Here is a 25,145-nt window from a genome sequence, read left to right on the forward strand (position 1 = left end):
TGAATAAACCTTCAAAATACATTATGTGAACAGACAGAAGAGCAACTGCCATGTCTGAACTTCTCCTGTAGTTATTGTAAATCCAATCTTGATCACTGCTAAAATATATGTATATGGTGAGCGAAGAACTTCTTTAAACCTCAATTTCCAGAGAAGTTCCTGACAAGAGAAACCAAAAGACCAGAGATAATTCCAAGCAGGAACTGCTCATCCTCTTTCTTGAAATGTTCAGTCTCAGGGAAATGTTGAATAACCACATTCTCCTCTTTACCTGCTTGGTACTGAAAAAACACATGCATGATCTAGCACAGTTATGAAAGACCTAGTCTTTTGTAAGGAGGGAGCCAAAACAAATACTCACTTCAAAGCATACTAAATTAAGGTAAATTCTTTCATCATTCATGTGCAATAAATAATACTATTCTATCAACTGATGAGTGAGATGCTACCCATTAAATATGAATGGCAGAATCAACTCTATAGAGAAAAAAGGAGGATATTTTTGTTGATACATCATTTCACTGACATTGGTGTACATGCACCTTTTTTATGTATATCGTTAAAATACTGGCAAAGAAACCACCAAGGATGTAAAAAGCAACAGGGTGAATGCAGGTGACACTGTTTTGTAATGCCCACAACATATTTAAGCTATTCTTTGTGAATACATTCTTTAATCAATTTACTCAGCTTTTCTATCTGCAAAGTACTTTTGATTTAATCATGACTTTCGTTGCATGTTTACTATTCAGAAAACTTATGTGAATTGAAGTCTGCCTGGGAGAACTATTCTTCCCACTTCTTTCTTTTGTTATTTTTTTCCCCATGGATATCTGCCTTTATTAAAGAAATAAAAATAATTTTTTGATTTGAATGAATTAGAAACAAATACATTATATATTTGTCCATGGATAAACTGACATTTCAGGTGCATACAGATATTCACATGAAAAAAGGAACTATAAAATAGTTATACAGAGAAGGGAGCATTTATGTGATCAGGGATAGAAATAAATCGTTATTAGACAGAATTATCACATTTGTAATTATCCTAGAAAATTTAATGATAACTAAGTCAAATTCATTTCACCTAGCTTTAGTTGCCTAAATGATGATGTGTAGTCTAATGCAGTCTTCTTAAAGTCAATTAAATGAGGAAGACACTCCCTGTTCTTGAAACAGAGGTCTATGGTGGATGAAACAATTGCCCTTCTGTAGATGCGTCTTTTTCTCTGTTGCCTGTTGAGGCAGGCTGGATCACTATCTTAAACTGGAAAACTAAAGTTAGGTCAGAAAATTCAGTCAAGTCTCACTTTAGGGAATTTCAAAAAAAGTTAAGTGCACGTCACTGAGATAGAACTGGATCTCTGATCTATTTTACCTGTGCAACTAAGAAATGTAAGTAATCCCAAACATGGATATCTACATGATCAAGCCAGGTTAAAGATCTTCAAAACAGCACGTCCATGATATATGTTGATGATCTATGTCCATGATATACAGTGGGACTCTAGCCATATTATCTTACCCCCAGTGCAGACAGCATATTGGCACATATTACTGAAGACATGCCATAATACTGCTCATCATGGCAATTCTCTTTGGCTACAGAAGTCATAAAATGACCTTCTATCAGTCCTTTTCTGCTTTAAGACTCATGGAGGTTTAGAGGGGCTCTCAGATGCCCCTTACTCCTTGCACAAGATTACACCTGTTGTGCAAGGGAAAATCTTTATTACAAATAATTCTACCAAACTCTCAATGCTCCTGTGGTTCCACTTTTTGATACTGCGTTTATCTTACCTTCTATCAGCTTCCCCGTCTGCTCTGCATTGCCCCCAGGCAAGATCTTGGCAATGTAAGCTCCAATTTCCCCACTGCTTCCTGGAATTTCTTTCCCACCTACAACTCGGATTCCCAGTCCATTGCCTGTTATCAAAAGAAAGAGAAAACTTTAAACAGAGATGAAGCAATGAATAATTCACTGGAAAGAAAGGAAGAGAACAACTCATTGGAGGTTACTGAAGGATGTTACCAATAACTTCTGGCTATGATTGGAAGATTAAGGTTAACTGCAGTCCCATCTCTCACTTTCCCAAAGACTTAACTTTGGGTAGAAGTAAAGGAAAAGATCTTAAGTAACTACTGTATGAGTGACATAACACAAATAACTGATTCATTAAAAATTACACTGAAGCCAATCCTACCTTCTTCTGACAGTCTTACTGTACTGCAAAGGGACTATTTGCATGGCAAACCTATTTCAAGCAAACCATAATTTGCAGTATTAATTAAATTGCATTATATTGCTAGAAATCCATGTGAAGTGTGGATTCAAAGGATAGCTTTATCATATGCCTAAAACATGCATGCAATTTAGCTGAAAAATTATAGCAGCTGAGCTTTTAGAATCACATAAATATGGAGACAGACAGAGATCATTGAGCTCCAGCAGCAAAGCATGTACATTTACATGAACCTATATTTGGCAGATGCTATTATTTTTCTTAAATATTTGCTTTTAATTGACATCTTTTACATCAAAGGATGTACAAATTATCAAAATGGAAAAAAAGCCTACGATCAGTCTGTGTAAAGCTTCATCAAATATAACATATTTTCTCCCTTTATTAAAAATTACAAAGATGAAAACATTTTGATCATTCCAATTATTTTAGGTGGAGAGAAGCAGATCACTAATCTCCCTCATGTACAGAACAATGAGAGTGAAAATAAAAGCTTAAAAAATAGTCTCATAAAGATAATCTTATGCATTACCAATTTTTCATGGTATCTTACTTTTTTCAAAAAAAAGTCTTTTTTCCCACACAAGAAAAACAAATTTTGTCTTTGAAGAAAAAGAAAACTTCGTATGAGATAATTCACACTTTGATCTGAGAATGTAAAGGCTGATTTTCCCACCTTTATTGTAATGGCTAAATAATTAATTTTCAATTTATTAATTTAATAAGCTGAATCTGCTGAGTGATTAGATTAATCAGTTATAGGAAGCTCACCACACAATCTCTTTGCAAAGCTTTATCTTTCTAGATTAAGGTTTTCCTCATAATGCTATTAGTGTTTGTTAAGTCAGCCCTGAGTTTGTTTAAAAAGCAAGATAGCCACATTGAGTTTCTGGCCAAAAAAGTTTCCACTAGTTTTTCTATCCTAGTTTAGCTGCTAGGTTTAGTTCAGACATAAGGAAGAAATGTTTTATGATGAGGGTGGTGGTACACTGGCACAGGTTGCCCAGAGAAGTTGTGGATGCCCCATCCCTGGCTGTGTTCAAGGCCAGGTTGGATGGGGCTTTGAGCAACCTGGTCTGGTGGAAGGTGTCCCTGCCCATGGCAGGGGGGCTGGAACTAGATGACCTTAAGGTCCCTTCCAACCCAAACCATTCTATGATTCTATGATTCAGTGACGGGGTGACCACTGGTAATGTGCTATCAGTATACAGAACTTTTAGTGAATGATTTCAGTGTGGGCTGTTGGCCAAGGATGAGTTTCAGGGGTATTGTGGGAATAAGTCATGACATGGGTGAGGGCTAGTGTATGACAAATGGTATGATAGACCTTGAGTTTTTAACAAAGGATGATGAAGACTCTTTGCAGGCCAGTTCTTGTACTGTTTATCGACCACAGTGCGTAACAGGAGAAATTGATTTTGGTATAGTACTACTGGGAGTACAGGTAGGAGTTTTGTACGCATACATTGAACATAATTCACCTGTAGATTATATTTATATCCAAGTTTGAGATAAAGTTCAGATCTGTCATATAAACCCATTCCAGAGTCTGTATTTTTGTTTTACTTATTGGGCGATATTTAGTCTTGATACTTTCAGAACAGATAAGAGATTTAGGGAATATATAAACTCAACCCTATGACAACATGAACAATAACTCTGTAAGTTACAACTGTACAGAGGTTTGATATGGCAAGTATGTCCTCCCAAGTTTACTTTTTTTTTGTCCTGTGCAACTTTGCCAGTTCAAAAACCCACTATGAAACGCTGTGCAGGCATGTCTAAGTACCGTCAGCAGGAGCTGTGAATACTCAGATGATAGCATGAAATTTGCTAGTAAGTTCCTTGAATTTTTTGCTGAAAATTTTAGCCACTTTGGCTCTTCTCTGCATGTTTGTCTTCTTCTTTGTAATTTGAAGACCTGAGCAACATCTTTAAGAAAGTCAGCTTCTTGTAAGACTTTACACCTGGGAATGTAAAGTAATGCAAATGTAATGCAAAAGAATGTTAATCTTTTTAAGCCTTTTTTTGGACATGACAAGTGAACAGTTGTCTCTTCCTCTTTTAACAGCAAATTAGGAATTGGAAAAGTATAAATATTTCAGCTTGAGGGGGCCCCTCTAGAAAAAGTAAAGGGACCCATATAATAAACGCAAAATACCACTTAGATACCCAAGCTAATTACAGGCATGGGCAATATAGTTAAATTTCTGCTACAAGATAAATCCATCATGGTAGTTAATATTCCTTTAATTATAAACTTGCTATGGATGATAACTGATTAGCTAAACATATTGCTTCTTGGCTGGTTTCTAACACAAATGATTTGGTATACAGAAAGGATGCTGTGTTTTAAACAATAGCTGTATCGGCACTCTGGGACTTTGCTATGGGAAATTCTAAGATTATTTTTGTTGAGGAGAGTAATCTTTCAGTGTAATTGGAACAAACTGCATAGTTATTTTAAATTAATTACCTTATTTCAGTGCAAATATGAAATTTAGCACTAGTAAAGTTTATTTTTCCTGACTCGATAAGGAAAGCAAACCCACCATTCTAAGGATGGGTCTAAATGTCCTTTACAAAAGTTGAAAAATACAGTCTTTAAAAAAAAACAAAAACCACCTCATTGCATAAAGCAAATGCATACCCCTATAAAAGCATTTAAACATTAGTCCATCTTTAAGACTTAAAAATTCATGTGGGCTGCTCTGCACATTTACCAGAGGACTTCTGATCAAACACTATTGAAAGACTCATTAAAATGTTACAGATCTGAGGCTCACAACAGGGAACTATTAAGTTCAGCAAATCCAATGAACAACTATTCTTAGTACACAACACACACAAACAAGCACACAGTAACTTACTCCCAACCCACACAGTCAACATATGGACTTTTCAATGTATCAGTAGGACTGGATGCTTTTCATCACATAGGGGAGTAACTCTACAGGGTCAGAGTTTTCTCATGATACACTATACTAGTATCTCTACCTCTGATAGCTTAATTGTAACAGAATGGCAAAGAGGTGTTTTGCCATATAACTGAGTGTATAAGACACTTGATTTCAGAGGCAATTCTATGGATACCTATGCTAGATAACTCTGAAAATTATGAATGACATATTGGTTCTGATTTTGCAAAACTAAGGTGTTCGTCCATATTACTGCTACTAAAATCAATTATTTTCCATGCTAATATATAAAGATTTTTATTCCCAGACTCTTTGAAAAGGCTTGTGATTTTACGTTTGCAGATTTTAGAGTCAAATGTGTGACTGACATTAAGTATGCAGTAGGAGCATGCTTGCTAAGGGACAACCACAGGTGGATGTGTGAGTGCGTGTTAGCACATGTTCTTGTTGCTGGACAAAGCAGGGGGTATTTCATTTAATTTGATCTGTTTGCACTAAATTAGAAAATTGTATTCCATTATTACTATGTTGCAAAAACATTACTAGAATAAATATTTCAACTTAAGTAACAACACATTCAATTCCTGGCAGTCAGAATGAGTTACTTTTTGCCCAATGAGCTCTAAGTGCTCTGTTCTGGCTGACAAAGAAATATTACTTGGATGTTGCTGTATTTTCTCATGTGAAGATGGGATTTCAGACCTGGTTTTACTGTATCTATTGAAAATATTGAGTTTACTACTTCTGTTTGCAATGACATTGACCAATTTACCACCTTGAATGAAGATAGTTTAAAAATATCATCAATCATATGCTTTCTCAGATCTTTCTCAGATTTTTTTTTAATTTTTGAGTCTTAATTTCCATCTCTCAGACTATTTTGATATAACCAGACATTCATCTTTCAACTTTAGATTTTCAGATTAATGAACTGCTGTTTTCTTCTTTAGAAGACACAGGACCAGTTAACTGTCAGAAAGCGAATCACTGTACTTTGAATGAGAGAGGGCACCTTTCTGAACTCTTGAGTATTGATTTCTATGGAAAATCTCTTCAGGAAAACATCTCTTCAAAGGGAATTTTACACATTTAAGATCCAATCCTTTTTAGGATGCTTCAAAGCTAGAAGACTGCTAATTAATTGCAACTGTTTTTACTGATCTCCCAAGGCTGTGATCCTACTCTTCTATCTAATCTTAACTAAAGCCTTAAGATGCAGCATGCTAAGCAAAAAAAAAAAAAAAGCCCCCCCAAACCCTCACAACCCAAAACCTAAAAAACCTAATGCTAAACTAATGCACTCACACATCCACCTGTGGTTGTCCCTTAGCAAGCATGCTCCTACTGCATACATAATGTCAGCAAGACAGATCATGCAACTAAATTGGTTTTATACTTTGATAAACAAATATGGATACTAAATCATTACAGTCAGCTTTTGAGCCACTGATTAACACAGTTGAAAATACAAACTTAGAAGCTTTAGGTCACCTGCCTAGTGGATGAAGGGAAGGTGGGGGATGTAGTTTTTCTGGATTTTAGTAAGGCTTTTGATACTGTCCCTTACAGCATCCTTCTGGACAAGTTGTCCAGCTGTGGGATTAGCGGGTTCACGGTGTGCTGGGTGAAGAAGTGGCTGAAGGGCAGAGCTCAAAGTGTTGTAGTGAATGGGGCTACATCTGGCTGGTGACTGGTCACCAGTGGTGTTGCTCAGGGTTCAATACTAGGGCTAGTCCTGTTCAATATATTTATCAACGATCTGGATGCAGGAGTTGAACGCACCATTAGCAAGTTTGCTGATGATACCAAACTGGGAGGTGATGTTGACTCTCTTGAGGAACAAGAGGCCTTGCAGAGGGAGCTAGACAGATTGCAGCATTGGGCTATGAGCAATGGGATGAAATTTAACAAGTCCAAATGCCGGATCCTGTTCCTAGGACAGAGTAACACTGGGCACAAGTGTGAATTGGGAGAGGGGTGGCTGGAGAGCAGCCCTGCAGAAAGGGATCCGGAGGTGGCAGTTGACAGCAGGCTCAACATGAGTCAGTGGTGTGCCCTGGCAGCCAAGAGGGCAAACCCCAGCCTGGGGGCCATCAAATGCGGCATAGCCAGCTGGTCAAAAGAGGGGATTATCCCACTGTATTCAGCATTGGTGCGGCCTCACCTTGAGTACTGTGTGCAGTTCTGGGCCCCACAATTTCAGAAGGATGTGAAGGTCTTTGAATGCATCCAGAGGAGGGCAACAAAGCTGGTGACAGGGCTGGAAGGAATGTCCTGTGAGGAGCAGCTGAGGACTTCGGGTTTGTCAAGGTTGGAGAAAAGGAGGCTGAAGGGCAACCTCATTGCTCTCGACAGCTTCCTGAGGAGGGGCAGCGGAGAGGGAGGGGCTGAGCTCCTCTCCCTGGTATCCAGTGATAGGAGTCGTGGGAACGGTTCACAGCTGCGCCAGGGGAGGTTCAGACTGGACATGAGGAAACATTTCTTTACTGGGAGGGTGGTCAAACACTGGAACAGGCTTCCTAGAGAGGTGGCTGATGCCCCAAGCCTGTCAGTGTTTAAGAGGCATTTGGACAATGACCTTAATAACATGCTTTAACTTTTGGTCAGCTCTGAATTCATTCTAGGTCCCTTCCAACTGAAATATTCTATTCTATTCTACTCTAGTCTAGTTTAGTCTAGTCTATTCTAAAGAAGATTTCAAGTCTCTAACAAATGAAGAGTTACTTTTGAGAGAAATCCATACTTAGGAGAAAGATATTAATAAAATTGAATGGCCAGTATCTTTTCTGCTTTTTAGCAATTAACCTACTTTTTGACTTTCAAAAGGACATTTCACTTGTCATTTCATATCTTTCCAGACATCACAGACTGTTCCAGTGATGCATATACATTACATATATACATATAAAAAAATGTATATTTGAGTAGTGACCAACAACTTGACACTAATAAATTCTGTCACTGGTGTCCTGGCAAGCATCACTGCAAAAGTGTTTCAAAAATTCATCATTCTCTTTTCCTTAATTCTACCATTAGGTATTTTGTGTCCAATCAGCCTTATTTGTTCTGAACTTGTGCAGCTCAATGTATCTCAGACCATTATGAAATCGTATACCCTTGTACACTTTGTTGTGTCACAGCAGCAACACAGCAGAAAGACTATAATGTATTTTGTTGGAGTAGGCTGACCATAACCTGAGCTCTGCAATTACAATTTGGTCTTTTCTGTCCATTATGGATATAATAAAGGTCAGATTGCTGCCAATCCGTTGCTGTTTCTCTGGTCACAGGGAAGCTCATGAAATCTTATCATCTTTTTACTACTTTGCTGAACAGCTCCATTACGGCCATTAGAGTATAAACAGCTTAGATTTCCTGGAACTCTTTCAGCATCTAAACAATGATTAGTCTTGCCTTTCCAAACAAATGTCAATAACCCCTTACATAAGTTACAGGTTAAAAAAAAAGAAAAAAAGGACAGAGAAAAACTGAGTAATTCAAGGCACACCAGGCTTTTGCTGGTGTTGGTGGTCCTGCCTTTACACAAAGGTGCAAATTAAGTTTTCAAGAATGTTTTTCTCTTCTAAAAGTAAATAGAATTCTGGCAGGGACTGATATTGTTTAATTATTAGGTAAGTCCCATACAATAGCAACAACTTCAATACTGGCATGAGAATGCAGGCATGTGACCCAGAAGCTCTGTGCAAACATTGTTCATGTGCTAACTCAAACAAATATTTTCTCTGGGTTAATTTTTCAAAGTATGAAACCATTGTGTGTCTAATTAGATGAGCAAAGAAAGTAAGGAAGCAATTAGAATGTGCAACAGATTTTCAGTAATCACACATGAGTTTGTGTGACTCGGCATTAGAAACTCTAAGTATGAACATCAGCAGCAATCTGACTCTTGTCACAGTTAGATACAGAACTACATGAATTTTTAATAGACTTTTAGGTGACTGAATTTTTCAGAAGGATATTAAAAAAACACTACTGATTTGGATTTCTAAGATCCTAAGAGCATGCCCTTCAAGACGGTAGCTGAAAATCACTATTTATTCTGTTTCTGGAAAACCGTGGTTGTTTACCAGCTTTGGATATTATGTGCTTTGAAGTTGAAACTACACTGAAGTAAAATAGGAAAAATTGAAATGGGCTTGAACTGCAAAATGCAGATGAAGGCTACCACACATGTCTCGAGTAGTTTGAAATTGAAGATATCTTTAAACCTCAAAACAAAGATTAAGTGTTTCGTTTCTGATCCATGAGCCAATGCACAGACATACCACCATGGGAGGAAAAAACACAAGCCCAAATACGAGTTTTGTCACTTTCTAACAATACTTCAAAAACAAAATTAAAAACCAGAAGGCTGAATCATAGCAAGGAAGCACAAAAGTGACCTTTTTTGGTCAAGGTCCAATGCTAGCAATTAGAAAAATGCATCAGGATAAAGAATAAATGAGACATTAGGCATGAAAGATTTTGCAATGTGCCAACATACCATGCTATAGCAATGAGAGCATATCAATCAAATCAAACAATACTCTTCCAACTCTATTTGGCTGTGCACAGAGACAGAGCATACCTTCCTCTTGTATTCATTTACTAGACATTATCTCCCCATTTCTCCTCCACCCTTATCTAGACCAGACATATGCTAGAGTGCTGGTAGGCCCTTATCTGTCGGAACAATTTTACACCATGTTCCATTGTCTGTATGAAACAGAATCGTCAGCTGTAGAAAAAACAACCATGACTTCTCTTTGGAGAGTTCAGACTTAAAAGTCCCATGAAGAAATGCAAGCTACTTATTTAGATATCATAGCTGTGATAAAGCAATCTGGGAATTCTGGAGAACAGACAGAATGGAAACATGACAAAGCAAACAAAACCAAGCTAAATCAGGCACTTGGAAAGCAGCAGGGAAAGTAATGTCTATAATCAAATCCAGGGTAAATTTTTATTTGCACTATTACTCCTATGCAATTCTCTGGAATACATAACATGATGATCCATATCAGAGCTTGGTTGCCTAGACAGGTACAACATTTTCAAGGTTGTGCTCAGAATTGTTTTGGTGCTTTCTAACGAAATTAGCTTAAATGAAGTTGTTTCCTAGAAACATGATTAAGCCTACTCAGTTATTCCACTTCTTGGCCATTGGCAATTAAAGTATAAAATATACATGAAGCCAAATCCTGAGCTGCTGAAATTCAGATATATTCCAGTTGTTTTAATAACACAGCATTGATTTATATCAGCTGCAAATCTGCTTCATGCTGATTTGCACACTAGTTATCATCCTGAAGGATCATAAAGTGCTTTATGAATTAGCATCTTGGAGCACTTATCTACTTGAAAACAAGATACAGGCCTCTTCTTTTTGGATGATCTGTCACATCAGAATAAGAGTACTCAGGTATCATCTATGGCAGACTGTAGCTTTAAGTCTATAAAAAACCTGTAGACACTGAGATTCATCTGTGTTTACTGATAGACACCAATGGCTTAACAGATACCACTGACTGTCAGCTGAACTTTTTTGTTTAAAATGTTAGTTTTGAACTCTCACATCCCTATCAGCTTTCATATTTAAGAAACAGTAATAGAGTTAATGTACATTATGATATGATTTACTATAATATGTAAGATATATAGGTATATGCTAGCTATAGTATAAGGCATAAACAAAAGCCTTTAGGAAAAGAGCAGTTCCCCATTAAATGCAAAGAAGCAATCGCTGCTTCACAGAGTGGTTCAGCCACTTTATTCTGGCCTTATATTCTTAAATACCTTCTGTCAGAGCCACGATGAAGGGCCAAACAAACCTTATGTCTGACCTAGTAAGACTGTTCTTATGTTTAACAAATTTGGGAAAATTTTGCTATCTTCAATAAATAACAGTGATGATTATTACACCTGCTAAAAATCTTGTCCAGGATGTTGTGTAGACTTGTCCAACATACAGTTATGCTAAGAAGGAAACAAGAAACACATTCCTCTCCTTCATTTTGCATTATTTTTCCAGTAATCATGATGCTGATATTTGGGGAACACAATGGCTTTGTCTATCATAAATTCTTTTTATGAAGATGGTAAACTGGAGGACAGGGTTAAGAGGAAACAGAAACATCTCTCCATCCTATCACCTACTGGACAGTAGTTCATGCTGTCTATGTGGAGTGCTGATGCTATCTGATGGTAAGATATGTCAATGGTGACACTGTTTTCTTAAACATATACATAAATGCAGACATAGTGACCTTATTCACTGCCAACTTATACTCTGGAGCACCCTGAGACTTTTATCAAAGGCTAGAAAGACCATTCAGTCTCGGTCTTGTCGTCAGGACTGCATTAGTCAAAACATGATTTACACCCTTCGTGTGTTTTGAATTTTCTCTCCCTTCTTTGTCATAGTGTTCTTGCCCACACAGTTTTATTTAGTGAGCAGGCCTGTATCTAACCACATACACTCTCCTTCACATTCTAAAATGGAAGGACTTTTAAGCAAGTCACAGAATACCTTAGATTTACACATCTTAACAGTTACAGCTAAGTGCAGTGGGGAAAAAGATTTTCTTTATATCTAGTATGAACCTCTCCTGTTTTAACTTATGCAAACTGCCTCTCATCCTCCTGCTACGTATCACTGTGAAGAGCCTGACTCCCTCTTGTTGATAAGCTCCTCATCGGTATGGGATGGCTGCACTTACAGCTACCCAGTAAAGCCTCTGCACACTGGAAAACTCCTCCTGAAGGAAAACCAAAGGAGCATCTCACCCAAATTACTCTCCTGCCCAAAGAAATCAACTGATACAGTGTTGCATGGACATCTGTCATTAATAGGGAAGAATTTGTGGAACTATAAATTGTAAAATGCCATTTTTCCAAAACAAGTAATGCCTGCAATCATTTAAGTCTTTGTAAAAAACTCTGAACTTTCCTTCTTTTCTCAAAGAGAAAGACAGTATCTGGTATTGGTGTATAATTCATTAAAACCATTGTAATATTCATATAAATTACCCAAAATAAGTGAAGGAATTGTATTTCCTCTGTTGTTAAACTTCAAATTACCTTTTGACTCATTGCTTGGAAAAGATCCTAAGCTGGCAACAGCAGAGACAGAAGCTTATGGTTTATTCTCAGAAGAGATATCACAGAGCAGCTGCTCAGACTGTCCCCGGCAAGGATTGTGTGGCCATTTGACAGTTCATTTCTTACAACCATTCTATCTGTGGATACAGGCTAGCTTTATGTTTGGAAATAGGAACTGTCCACAAAGACACACGTTGAGAACTTCAGTTCATTGCACGTGCTCCTTCCCTGATGACATCAGGCACTGCTGAATGAGGTTAGTAACCGTATCCAATCATTTCTCATCTAAGTTGGGTTTGAAGTCATGTCTTTTAGTAAAAAACTGACTTACTTCTCTTGTACCCAGCTTAGGCTGGTAGTAAAATAATTTAAAAAAAAAAAAAAAAGAAGGAAACAACATAGAAAAATAACTTTTCCACATTTTAAAGTGGGGGAGTTGACAAAATGATTTTGTTGTTCTTCTTTTTTTTCAAGAATAGGCATAAATCTCCTAAGACTTGGCATGTCACATCTTATTTGTGATATACTCATTTGATGTCTCACACAAAATGAATATTTATAACAATAACTCGACTACTGAAAAAGAAAACCAGCATATGAATTAAGTGCATAGTAATTTACTAGTCAGTTTGCTGTTTGTTGAAATTAACCCTTCAAAATGCAGGTTTTTTTGTGACAGGGATAAAGGTAATTTATTTACCTGCATAGCTTGTTCCTTTAAACACTGCATTCTTCACTTCTGTATCAAGAGACTGATATGATAATTTTTTTCTACTCACTAGAAGAAGCTGTCAAATGAAGGAAATTTTCAGTCTTTCCTGAGAAAATGGTATATTCTCAAACCAACAAGTACTGCTGTCCAAGACATCAACAAGCAGCAAAATAAAAACATTTTTTTATAGAAAACAAAAAGACAATTTCTGATCTAACATGCAAATTAGCACTCAAATAGGCTTTTTTCTCTTGTTGACAAGGAGCAAAGTAGTCCTTTAGACAACCTGTCCTCTACAAGTCTTATGATTGTTCTATAGCTCCTTTGTCCATAAGCCATATCTGTTCATCTCATCTAATTTAAGATCCCTACAAGACAAAAATTGTAGTCTAAGTTAGTTACCTCATGCACCCTTTATAATCAATAGAGGAAAATAGCCACATCCAAAAGGTGATTTATTTTAACTATTTCAACCTCTGATTGATTGCCCTTTGTAACTGCCTCGTTCTAGCATAATTATTAAACCTATGCATGTTTTTGATAGCCAGTATGCAGAGAAGGGAGCACAGGGTCTTCATTTTCCTCTGAGAGTCATTAAGATAATTTATGCCTTACCTGCTCAGTGAAACCTTAAACTGACATTTCTGCATTATTAACTTTTTCTAATGTCCTTGACAAGTTGTCTCACCAATGATCCGCATCCCTGAATGTTTCATCTTCTAGTTTCACGAGAAAGTGCTGACCTGAATTACTTATGTCCAAAACAGAGGTTTCTGCTTTGGCTTCTGTGAATCTCATTCTTACATGCCAGCTTTCCTCTTGGCTTTCCATGGGAACCTGGGGCCTGACTTAACTCTAGCATTCAGTGTCACAGTGACCTGTTTCTGCAGCCTTTTCTGCATGAGAGCTACGAAAGCAAATTGGACCTTTATAACCAGTACACACACTGTTCTCTCAATTACCTCTACTCAGCTTAAGATCTTATTAGACACCCTTCAACAGATGTTCATACACTGAAAAATGCATAGCAACCAAGCTGCCAAAAAGGGTTAATGGAAAGTATTTTAAATACACACACTAGTGCTTTTCAAATTAAGTTAATTTAGGAAGAAGGCCCATAAACATGGAATATATGATCTGTATCTCTACAAAATGTTTCTAACAAATACAAAAATTTGTTTGTGGTCTTTTTTTTTTTCAATTTAGAAAAACCAAATGGTATTAAGTTCTTTCTAAGACTGCTATTCAGGCACAAACAGACATCTCTCCTTCCCTCTATTTCCATTCCTGTCCTCACTTACCACCTATGACTTCACCGGAAAATCTCTGACGTTGCCTGGCTGTAACAGCTCTGTCCCTTTCTGTTTATGGGTTTTCAACCTTCTGTGTCACGTCTCTGATAAGGACGGAGTGTTTGAGGGAATGATGGCCATTAATTAGGGATTAAATCCTTCCCCAGTGAGAAGCGAGTGTTAGAGAAGAGTATTTTTTTTTGTGCAAAGTATTAGCTCAGTTCTTCACAACATTAAACCAAAGAAACAGGACAAGTAATCCTCTAAGAAAAGAGTATGAGGACAAAAGGTGGGTTACACTTCTCACCCTCTGTCTTTGACTACTGTATCACGTTCTACACAGACTGTGACTATATTTAACATATTTTTTTAATTGATTAGTATCACATATTCACTTCAGTATTTTGCTGTAAGAACCGAATTTACTGAACTTGCAGGTGAAAGAACCCTAAATATATAGGGTTATTTATTTAGAGACTATCTATAGCAGTAAGAGCTCGATACAGGAAAACTCTTCAAATCCTCTTCCTCTCTCTCGGGATGAGTACCCCATGAGCTGCCATGCTGCGGAAATGTAGTGTTGTGTGCAGGAACTAATAATCCTTATGGAAAGTATGAGGCATCTCTGATGTGTGTGCAGCGTTACAGCTACCCTGTCATCCTCTTAGCAGTTTCACTGACATCACTGCTGAAGTGAAGCTTAAGGACGCAGTCTTCTGCCCACAGTCTAATTCTCTTCTTTACTCTGCTATAAAGTTCACAGCTTTTTCTGAATTGCTTCTCTGCCTTTTGTTTTTCCACCAGAATTGACGAGGATGTTCCACAACACTGACAGTCTGGCTGTTCAAAGGTACATTTTGCTTCCTGGAAACACTGAATATCCTGCCTTTGGAAAGGGAAGAATTACTTGTGACTCAGCCTAAGTGAGGCAAAGCAGCAAGAATTACCTTTGACTGAGTGCACTCATTGTACCTATAGACCTACTGAAATGTGTCTGCCTTGTTGGGTTTTCACCCACTGTGCCTAACAGCTTTCTGATCAGGAATAACACAATGTTTTTATCTTTACAACATTTCCAGAGGTATTGCCAATGCTTTCGTTACCTTCAATAGCCATGTCCTCTCTTCACTTTTTCAAATATAACTATGATGTGTTAAAAAACAGAAGAGAAAATGCTGGCAGTATAAAACAGTGCTTATGCTGCTACGCTAATGGATCCAAAAGGAACAAGGGATTCTCAGTGAAAACAAACTGAGTTTCTGGAGCGTTAAATACTGCTATATTATCATTCACTATCACTGCCATCATTGCTTTGGCACCTCAGCATAACTATGATGCCAATTTTTTTTTTTTAAATTGCATATTATTAATCAATCTTTGCAGAGAAAATCCTTGGCAATTCCTTCACATCTATCAGCATTGCCTGAGGAGGGGATACTGCATACCTTGAAAAGAAGAGCTGGATGATGGGCATATGTTAAAGAAACAAGAAACCTCCAGAGAGAGGCCAGCTAGCAAGTATACATTTATTTTTCATTCAGAGCTACTATTGTCTTTCCATCACAATTTTGGCCTGTTTCCTCATTAAACACCTCATTCACATGCTAAAATTTGCAGTAAATGTTTTTGTGTGTAAAATTATGCCAGATTATGTAAGAGGCACCAAAGGCATCTGTACCTCAGAGCCAGTTTTCATTAATCAAGAAAGCAAATAAACAGAGTGCATGTGCACATAATACATAGTGATACAGCCTGCATTTTAAATGATTTGGGATTACTCTTATTATTGATATTCATAATGTGACAACTTCTGGATCCATAATCAGGCAGTAACCTCCACTATGGTAAGTATGTGATGAGATGGAATTAAAATTATAATGGTGATATTAGGATGAAATTCAAGCTTGCCCTATAGTTACAGCTGTGGTATAGCTGGGTACCTGGGCTGACCCAGCACACTGAGTCATTAATGTCCAAGGCTGGCCCAGGAACTCCTCAGTGAGATGAGGTGATGGGCTGAACCACTGGCCAGCTTCCCAGCAAAGCAGCTGATCAACAGTTACAGGAGTTCTCCAAGTGGGAATTGTGGACAGTTTGGGAGATTTTCCCATGTAGCTCCTGCTGCGCACACACCAGTTAAGATACGCTATTTGTATACTTAAGATGTGTTCATTAATTCCCTGAGAGGAGAACCTGTCAGTCTCAGGCATCTCCCCAGGCAGCTCCTGCTGCTGAACTGACCAAACTGCACGCAGATCATTTAAATCATCAGTAGAAACTGTTCTTCTGTGTGCAGAAATGATCACACAGGACAGGCTTTTGTGCATAGCTAAGACAGAGGATGTTTTGTATGTACTGCAAGATAACCAGAAACAATGGACCCACAGGCCAGCTGGCTTGTAAGAATCCAGCAACACGAAAGTTTAGGGAGTCTTGTCCGATACAGCTGAAGATGCTGCTGCAAGGATGGCTGCGACAGAGACTCCCATCGCCACCTGCACAGCGACTGGTTGTTCTCTTGGAGAGATCTGACTCCCCATGTGAGCTTTACTGAGGGTCGTTGTTTTTTTTAACATACACATACACACTGTGCCTATGCAAGAAGTATAAAGCGAAATAAAATGATTCAGCACCTTGTTTTGGTACTGTTGATAAGGAAGAGAGGGGGAGGGAGAAAGGGAGAGCAGAAGAAGGGGAGGGAGGGAAGAAACAAAGAGATGAAAAAGAAACCAGCCAGGCAACCAATCAACCATGGCATCTAGATGAATATCCCAAAATCTTGTAGTGAGGTAGCTGTGGTGGTATAACAGTATATATTGTTTAATCTACCAATATTTTAAGCAACTTTCGCTGTATAATAGATTTCTAAGTCTGTTCCTGGTTAGTAGTCATTGTCTGGTTAATAAACAAGGATACTTGCTATTAGATTGCAGATAATGTTTAATCAAAATTGGAATTTTTAAAAAAGTGAATAAAAAACATATGTGTGGCTCTGGGATAGGCCATTTGGAAGGCTGAAGGTTAAGCACAAAGCACTGCACATTTAAAGAGCTTCTGCGTACTTTAATCCTTCAGACACTGAGAGGCAGGGAGGAAGGTAGGTACAAAGTCAAGGCGTTATGGTACTTTAGTGGTGTATAAGGAGTGAAAAATAGAATTTCTTCTGGTTCAGGTCCTCTCTCTTGGTACCCTATTCCACCTCTGGCTCTTTTCTGTTCAATTTGCATTTAAGCCTTTGCATATTTGTAGGGAAATCTATATGTACATCATATAGAAGTATGTCTGCGCATGTCTCCAAGGGTGTATCCGGACTAAAAACCAGAAGTATGACTGCAGCCTGTAGACACATAGCCAAGCTTCTTACTCCAGTTAGAATCTAAGTACAATATAGCACAGCTACAGCAGCAAGCAATCGCAGTGAGGGCTATGAAAACTTAGCAGGATCCTGAGTGAATATTTGATCCTGTCTGATTTCATGTTGTGCAGGGCATTAGTAAATGAGAAGTCAACATCAACACCTTGGTTTTCCAGTCATCGCTTACAAAGCATTTACCCCGATGCACGGTAGGTTGCCGTGGTTGCCAGCACAAGAGCTAGTGGAGAATTTGGAACAGGCATTTTACATTGCACGAGGGTAAGGAACTTTACAGAAGTGAGCAGGCCTTCGGCAACATTAAATCATGAGCTATACACAGTTGTGTGGTTGTAATTCCACTCCTTCTTGAGTAAGAGAGCAACTTGGATCACAGCATTACTCATCACCCCGCAGGGCAGAGATCTCCACTAGGATGTCAAGGGGCTGCCACGGACTGCGAGGACCCGGCGCAGTGGGGGCTGACACGACAGTGGACCCGGTGGCTTCTTTCAGACTGTGCTGGGTGGGTGGGGGGGTCTTTCTGTAGCCTGAAATCATCAGTGGGTGTTACGCCGACTAGCAAGAAAATACCTCATAAAATATACAGAACATTCATTTAACACCCTAAATATGAGGTGGATACTGGGGGTGGAAGTGATGAAGATTTTACTGCCAGAAACCCTGTGAAAACAATATTTAGCAATTCAAGTAAGTTCGTGCCACTTTCTACTTAATGCTCAAGGGAACACCAGCGCTGGGAGTCGGTAATTACTTCTGCATGGAAACAGAGTTTGACACACACTATTAGAATTTTTTAAGCGAGTTAAAAGAAAGTCTGACGGTTCCACGACAAAACCGCTTACAGCATGTACCTCTGAAAGAAGACAAACAGCATATTAAACCCCCTTTGAGTTCCTTATCAGTATTAGATGTGAGAAAGAGTGCAATTCCGAAAGCTCAGACAGACCTTACCTGCGCTAGATCTTGTAAGGGGCAGCCTTTTACAATTTGATACATGGAAACAGCACACTGTGCTCCTGCTCACAGTCCGGGAGGTGACTGAATCTAACCTTTGCCACTTTCATCTCCTTTGCAAGCAGACTCAGACTTACACGGGCATTTGTGTTAGCATTAGGGAAAAGAGGATACATCTGAAGTCCTGTGATAAATGTCTCTATGTGAAGATATCACAGAAAAATGGGATCTGATGGTTCTGCTACCCCCCTCTGTAGAACAGTTCCAGTAGAGAAAGAATAAAATTATTGTTTCTGTACATGTTGAACAACTACGCAAGCCTATTTTATAGAAACTTCTCATACAGATAATATAGTTACATAAAAAGTAACAGCAAACCAGACTGCTCATATGTATAACACAACAGATTTTCCCTCTGTTTTTAATGTCTGTATAGCTTATATATCTTGAACAGATGTTGTGACCTTTTTTCCGCACTGCTGCTTTCTGTTATCACCAACTAGCAAGATTTAAAATGACCACTGAATTTCCTGCTGCATATGACACAGGAACTATTTTTAATACTGCAAATGTTTTGCATGATTCATGCTAATCAAATTAATTATCACGTCTCACAGAGGGTTCTTTTTTTTACCTGAAACTGTGTGATCCTTTGGGTCTCTCAGTAGTTTGAGCCTTGCATGAGGGAAAATGTACTGCAGGGGCTTCCCATTTATCTGAGGAACACAAATATACATGTCATAAAAAGATAAAACCACATCAATTGTATTAACTGTAGACAGCTGAAACAGAAACAAACAAACAAACTTATTTCATCCAGGGAAATATCACAACTTCACAGTTCAAACACTCCCCTAAGTTTCAAAACATTTGTCAGACTGCAAAATCCTTCTGCAGGGGAATGAATATTTGCTTGCATAAAGCCAGATTCATTTTGAATATGGCTTTAGTTTAGATTCTTATTTCCTAATGACTAGGAGGTGGTCACTGTCTTCTGTAGCTTCTCATAACATTAATCCTTTGTCCAAGCAATGTTCAAGAGAAGAATGAAATTAAATATAGTTCCTGTAATTGGTATAAAATCCTGCTCATACAGACCTAAACAAAATGGTGGTTGAATGTGTAAACAGCCACAAGTTACTGCTTTAGTTTCAGCAAAACCACATCTTCCAATGTACTTCTTGTCATCAAATTTCAAAAGCCTTTTGAAAGACCCAACCTAAAACTTGTAGGACTACGTTGTATATGAAAGTGTGCAACACTCACTTGGGCAGATGCTGGAAAGCGTCCAAGCAGAAAGAAGTGCATCTCTACGACACGCACTGAAGGGCCAGGTTTCCAGCTGGGACGATCCCACCTGCCCCACGGAACGGGCACAGGAGCGGCCACGCAGCAGGGACTAACCCACTTGCCGGGGACGAGCGCCGCGAGCCCACCCCAAAATGCCTTTGCAGGAAGCGTGTGCGTTGCGACACTCGCACAGCTCACACCTACCACCCGCCCTCTTTGCCTGCAGTTCTGGTCTTTTGGAAGGAAAGCAGAATCCATCACCTCTCTGCCACGGTGGTGCTGAGCCTAAGCGCCGCACCCGGACTGAGAGGAGAGAGCGTGAGTGACCGCTCCAGGCTGAGCGGCAATGGGCTGCGACCGGGGGGAGGCAGATTCAAGGAGCCAACGGGACAATATCAATCAGCATGGATATGCAGCAGTCTACCAGCAGCCTGCTGCCAAAAGTTTATTACTATTATTTATATTTAAGTAGCATTTAAAGGGATTAAGCTCCTCCTGAACTAAGCACTTCAAACCCAGTTTCTGCCCTGGAGAGTTTATGATGTTAATGGATAGCACACATAAACGATGGGAGAGGAAGCAGAGAAGTCAAGGGACTGGCTTAGTTCAATCCCACAGTGAGCAGAGGAGTTTGTACATCTTTTGTCATAATTAAGTTTCTTATCCAGTGGATGACATTGCATCTAGAAGGCTGAAATCCTCCCGTAACACACCGAGAGTAGTATTGACTGTAATTAATCTCGGACAAAAAGGACGTCACGGATTTGGTAGTGGACAAGTACTCCAGAATAAATCAGAACTTGAGATCAGGCAGACTTTAGGACTTATCATGGAATTTTTGCCAGGACATAGGGTCTAAAACTACCAGAAGTGTGTAAAGTGCCATGAGACTTCCACACTTATATATGGATAGGGACATTGCTATATTTTTAATGACGTTATCAGAAATTCAGCAAGTGTAATTTAACAGTAAAAATAGCATCTTTGCCACATGTAGCTTACATAACATTGTAAAAAATCTGAAATAATGCATCTAATTTTACTTTTGATTAAATAAAAAAGAATACAAAATAATGCAATTCAAAAGAAGCAGTATGAACACATTTGAAGAGTTCCTTAGCTGGGATCCAGTTTGGTTGGAGCAATTCAATTTAACTGAGGAACACTGCAGCTCATAAACTTAAATTCACTTTTTTTTTTAATTGCCCTATCTTATCTTCCTTTACCAAGATTGCTTTTTTGAGTAAATAATCCAAGAATATCCAATGCCATATTGTACATGATTTGCTGACAAATATATCAGAAAATATAGACCGTCTCCTACTTTAGTCTATTACTTCTTCATTATTTTCACTTCCAGAATTTTATGACAAGTATAAATCTTGGTGATTCATATAGTTATGAATAAAAGCATTAAAATTTATTAGCATTCAGGGTAGCATATTATTTTTTTATTGTTGGTGGGAGTCAGTACTTAAACTGAACATGTCATTAGGCATTTACCTTCAGAACAGTATTTGCCTGAAAGTGGCAGAATAAATAGGAAAAAACAGTGGTATATCTGAACACTTGTAGAACACAAATTGTTTTGTGTTTCCAAGTGTTCACATTGAACTTTCACTAAAGGTGACTTCCCTTCACCTGAATATATGCCAGGGAGTCCTTCTAACTGACTTCCCCCAGTGAAGATACAGAGGGACCCCACTGAAGTCGCACAACCATGATAGTGTAAATCTCAGCTACGGCACAGCAAGGGCAGTCCCTCCACCGCAAGGCTGCAGGAACGGAGGACGTGTAAGTCCCAAAACTCAGATTTAGGTCACAGGGCAAAAGGTGACTTGATCCCATTTATTTGCTACAAACCTCACATATTCCTGCCATCTGTCTTTGCCATGAAGATCCTTTCCTCACCTTTCTGGGAGCATTCAGTACACTCAAGTAACAATTCTTCCAGTTCAGCACTGGCAATGCCATGCTCTTCTCATCACAGACACGTTTGGACTCTCCAGTGTATCTTCCCTCCTATTATGCTCTTTGAGCTGACATGGGACTCAGGTCACAGTTTTCTACAAATTACTCAGCAGGCCCTTGGGGGTTGCATCCCAGTCAGTAAAATGAAAACTGGACTATAAAGTGCTTCCTCCAGGAATTTAAGCTCCTGTATTATTAGTCAGCTCAAAGCCCCTCCAAAAAATGGAACGAATAGTGAATAAATATGATGAGGTTTTCTAACACTGTTACAGAAAATCAGTTTAAATATACACTTTATTTTCCTTCTGTTGTCTTTACAAGTTTTGTCTGATAAAGAAACTCTATGGAATATTCATATAAGGGAATTTTATAAGGTTAAGAGGACAATTAAGAAGAATAAATGTCTTCAGTACTGTATTTAAGTTTAAGAAATAAAATGCATCAAGGGTATTTTAGTATTCCAGGCAAAGCCCATAGCAACACCTATAACGTATTAACTGGTCTTTGGATCAGGTCATCAAAGCCATGGCAATTTCTGGTTTTAAATAGTGTTGCACCTCCCCTTCCACCAGTATCTTGGACAGGGCCTGATAAGGTGAATCTTAGCAGCTACCCCTGGCTGTAGTCCTTTAGGAAATAGATTCTTCAAGGGAAATTTTACCTGAGTTAGGTATCCAGGAACAAGGTGGTGGATTTTCGAGGTGATGGGTTAGACAGTATCTATCCTAATTTCTGAATACCACAGGTACTTCCATGAGCGCACAAGGCCTGTGAAAGCTGGCACCAAGAATTTCCACAGCTAAGGTAATCCTGCCCCGCTACATCTCCTCTGTGCAGGGCACAAATGCCGAGTTCTCTTAGAAATCCTAAAGGTGGAAAGTTCTCTCTACTGATAGATCCCTGATGATGGAGATATTTTGCAAAGGAAGTATTGAAAAAAATCTTAACAAATACAAACTTCCTGCTCATTAATAAATTGCAAAGTGAGCTGCCTTTGCTTCTGCAATTAGGTCAGTACAGGACTCTTGACTTTTGATTTAGAAGTCATTCTGGCATGCAGTGAGAACAACATTTCTGGGTGACTAAAAAATGAGAAACTGCCTGCTAAAGTCTATCTTGAATTACAGTGAAGGGGTGGCTAATAATTCACTCATTAGATTAGATGTTTTAATTTAAATTTGGAAATGTCCTGTTTCTCATCGTACTTCCAGAGAATCTGAATCACAAAATGCCTTTCCCCCTCCAAGCTTCAAACACAGAAAGCAGCTTACTGCAAATCAAAATGCAAACTCCTTGCTAGTTGGAAAACAATCAAAACTAAGCATGATGGACTTAAAGAATGTGGGAAAAAGTTGCAGGTAGCCTTCTGGATCTCTGCCACAAACAGTATTTTCTCATTTTAACCCCACTGCTCACCTTATGACCCGTTTTTTCATAATTTTTAAATATTCAAGTGCCCCTAAAAAGGTGTGACTTAAATTTCAGGGGAATGGTACAGACCCATGAACTGAGAGAAGCAAACACTTCTTGAGGGCCTTTAGAAATAGGGGATTAACATTCAAAAGGTTGCATGTCTACAGCCCTTGCCTTCTTTTTGCAATTAGAAAACTGTTGCCAAAGTGAACTGATGACAATACACTGGTATTATGATGAGTTTGGGATGTTATTACTCATTTTGGACTTAAAAAGACCTACCTATGATCACTGGAAGTTCTGTATTTAAAACCCCTCATTGATAAGCTACTTCACTGTCCCTCTCCTTGTCATGATCTCTTACTCCCTTGGCACCTCCTTCTACAATTACTTCCCAACCTGTTTGAAACTGCCAGTTTAGTTCAGGATATACAAATAATTTTCACAGAAAATAATAACAAAAAAAGCCTTGATGGCTGGACATTTAAAGAAGTTGCTGGTCAACTGGCAGCGACTAAGCAAACTGTTGAGGTCAACAGGGGTCGGTGAGAAATCTGCAATATTGTATTGATTATGTTTAAACCATGTTTACCCTCCTCAGGTAAGCAGTTCAGAATCACTATACTGGGAAACAGCTATTAAGATACTACACTGCACTGCAATTTAATGTGATTTAAGAATACTATGTAGCACCACAGAAGTTGCTATAGAAACAAATATATTTTAATATTAATAATACAGTATGTGAGCTTAATCTGCCAGGTTATAAGAAATCCATGGAAACGTGGAAGTTCAGGGTTGTCACTCCGTTGCATTCCTGCTTCAAAAGCACAGGGTTGTGCTTTATTTATTACCTTTAATTGTATAAGCTCTGTGGGACATAATCAAGCAGTTCTGATTTCATCTAGTATGGAAATTGATGTTTCACACATGTGAAATAAAATCTTCTGGAATACAAATATTGCAGTGGTCAGTAAAATATTCAAATTTTTTACAAAGGAGAAAATACAAACAGCAAATTTACAGCCAATAAGTGTATTTGGAAACATTGACTGATATATTACAAGCAGATTAGTGCTACCGATACAAATACTTTTGTGGCTCGTTTGTACTCAGTATGGGATATTAAAGGAGTTGCAATGGCTTAATTACTATGTTAACTAGGAAACTGTCCTCCTAACTGATTTCAGGAAAGCCTCTGCAACAAAGAAAGCTCTGGGTGAAGGTAGACCTATTCAGATGCTCAGGATGAAGAATGATTGCCATTTTTGGTTCCAGAGTACACTATGCTTGGACACTACAGCTCTCTGTGCAGAACTGAGTTGTGGATACAGGAGACAGACGGCATGAGACAACGAATTCAGTAATTTTTTTTTGTTACAGAAGAGACAGGGCTGAAAAAGCCTTTAGGGAGTGTTTACTTTGCCTCAGCATACTCATTGGCCTGAAAATTGTTTATTTTTCTGGATAGCTTTAAAATATGAATGCTAAAACATAGAGATGTTAATACTGATTTACTTGCTTCTATTGCTAAGTGGTTTACTTTCAGAATTCAATATGGCACTAATGCAGCTTTTTTTAAAAGCTTTGACCCTTTTTATCTTATCTTAATTTCTGGATGTGTCTGAGTATAATTTTTTTTAAAGTTATCATCTCAAACAAATGTTCCCAGAAGATACTTAACATACACAAGCTCCGAGTAACATTTTGACAAGGTAGATGGTGAAGAATTGGTGAGAACTGACATTTCTCCCTTCTGCAGACACATTGGTATTATTTTGTACCAATGGGTGAATGTCAGTAGCTAACCTGGACGGAAACATGAAGGTGGAACTGTTGTAAAGCTTCTCCTTCCACATCACTTTTCTTCTG

General features: G+C 38.4%; 1 protein-coding gene across 1 annotated transcript in view; it reads right to left on the reverse strand.

The window, feature by feature from the left end:
• PCLO (piccolo presynaptic cytomatrix protein) overlaps window positions 1-25,145 on the reverse strand; it is a 367,233-nt gene that overhangs the window by 117,584 nt on the left and 224,504 nt on the right. The window contains 2 exon segments of the mRNA XM_010580944.1: window positions 1,804-1,929; window positions 19,234-19,315. Coding sequence (XP_010579246.1) covers window positions 1,804-1,929; window positions 19,234-19,315 — 208 coding nt within the window.

Source organism: Haliaeetus leucocephalus, unplaced genomic scaffold, assembly GCF_000737465.1.
Source record: "Haliaeetus leucocephalus isolate CR32 unplaced genomic scaffold, Haliaeetus_leucocephalus-4.0 Scaffold751, whole genome shotgun sequence".
In the NCBI taxonomy this organism is placed as follows: domain Eukaryota; kingdom Metazoa; phylum Chordata; class Aves; order Accipitriformes; family Accipitridae; genus Haliaeetus; species Haliaeetus leucocephalus.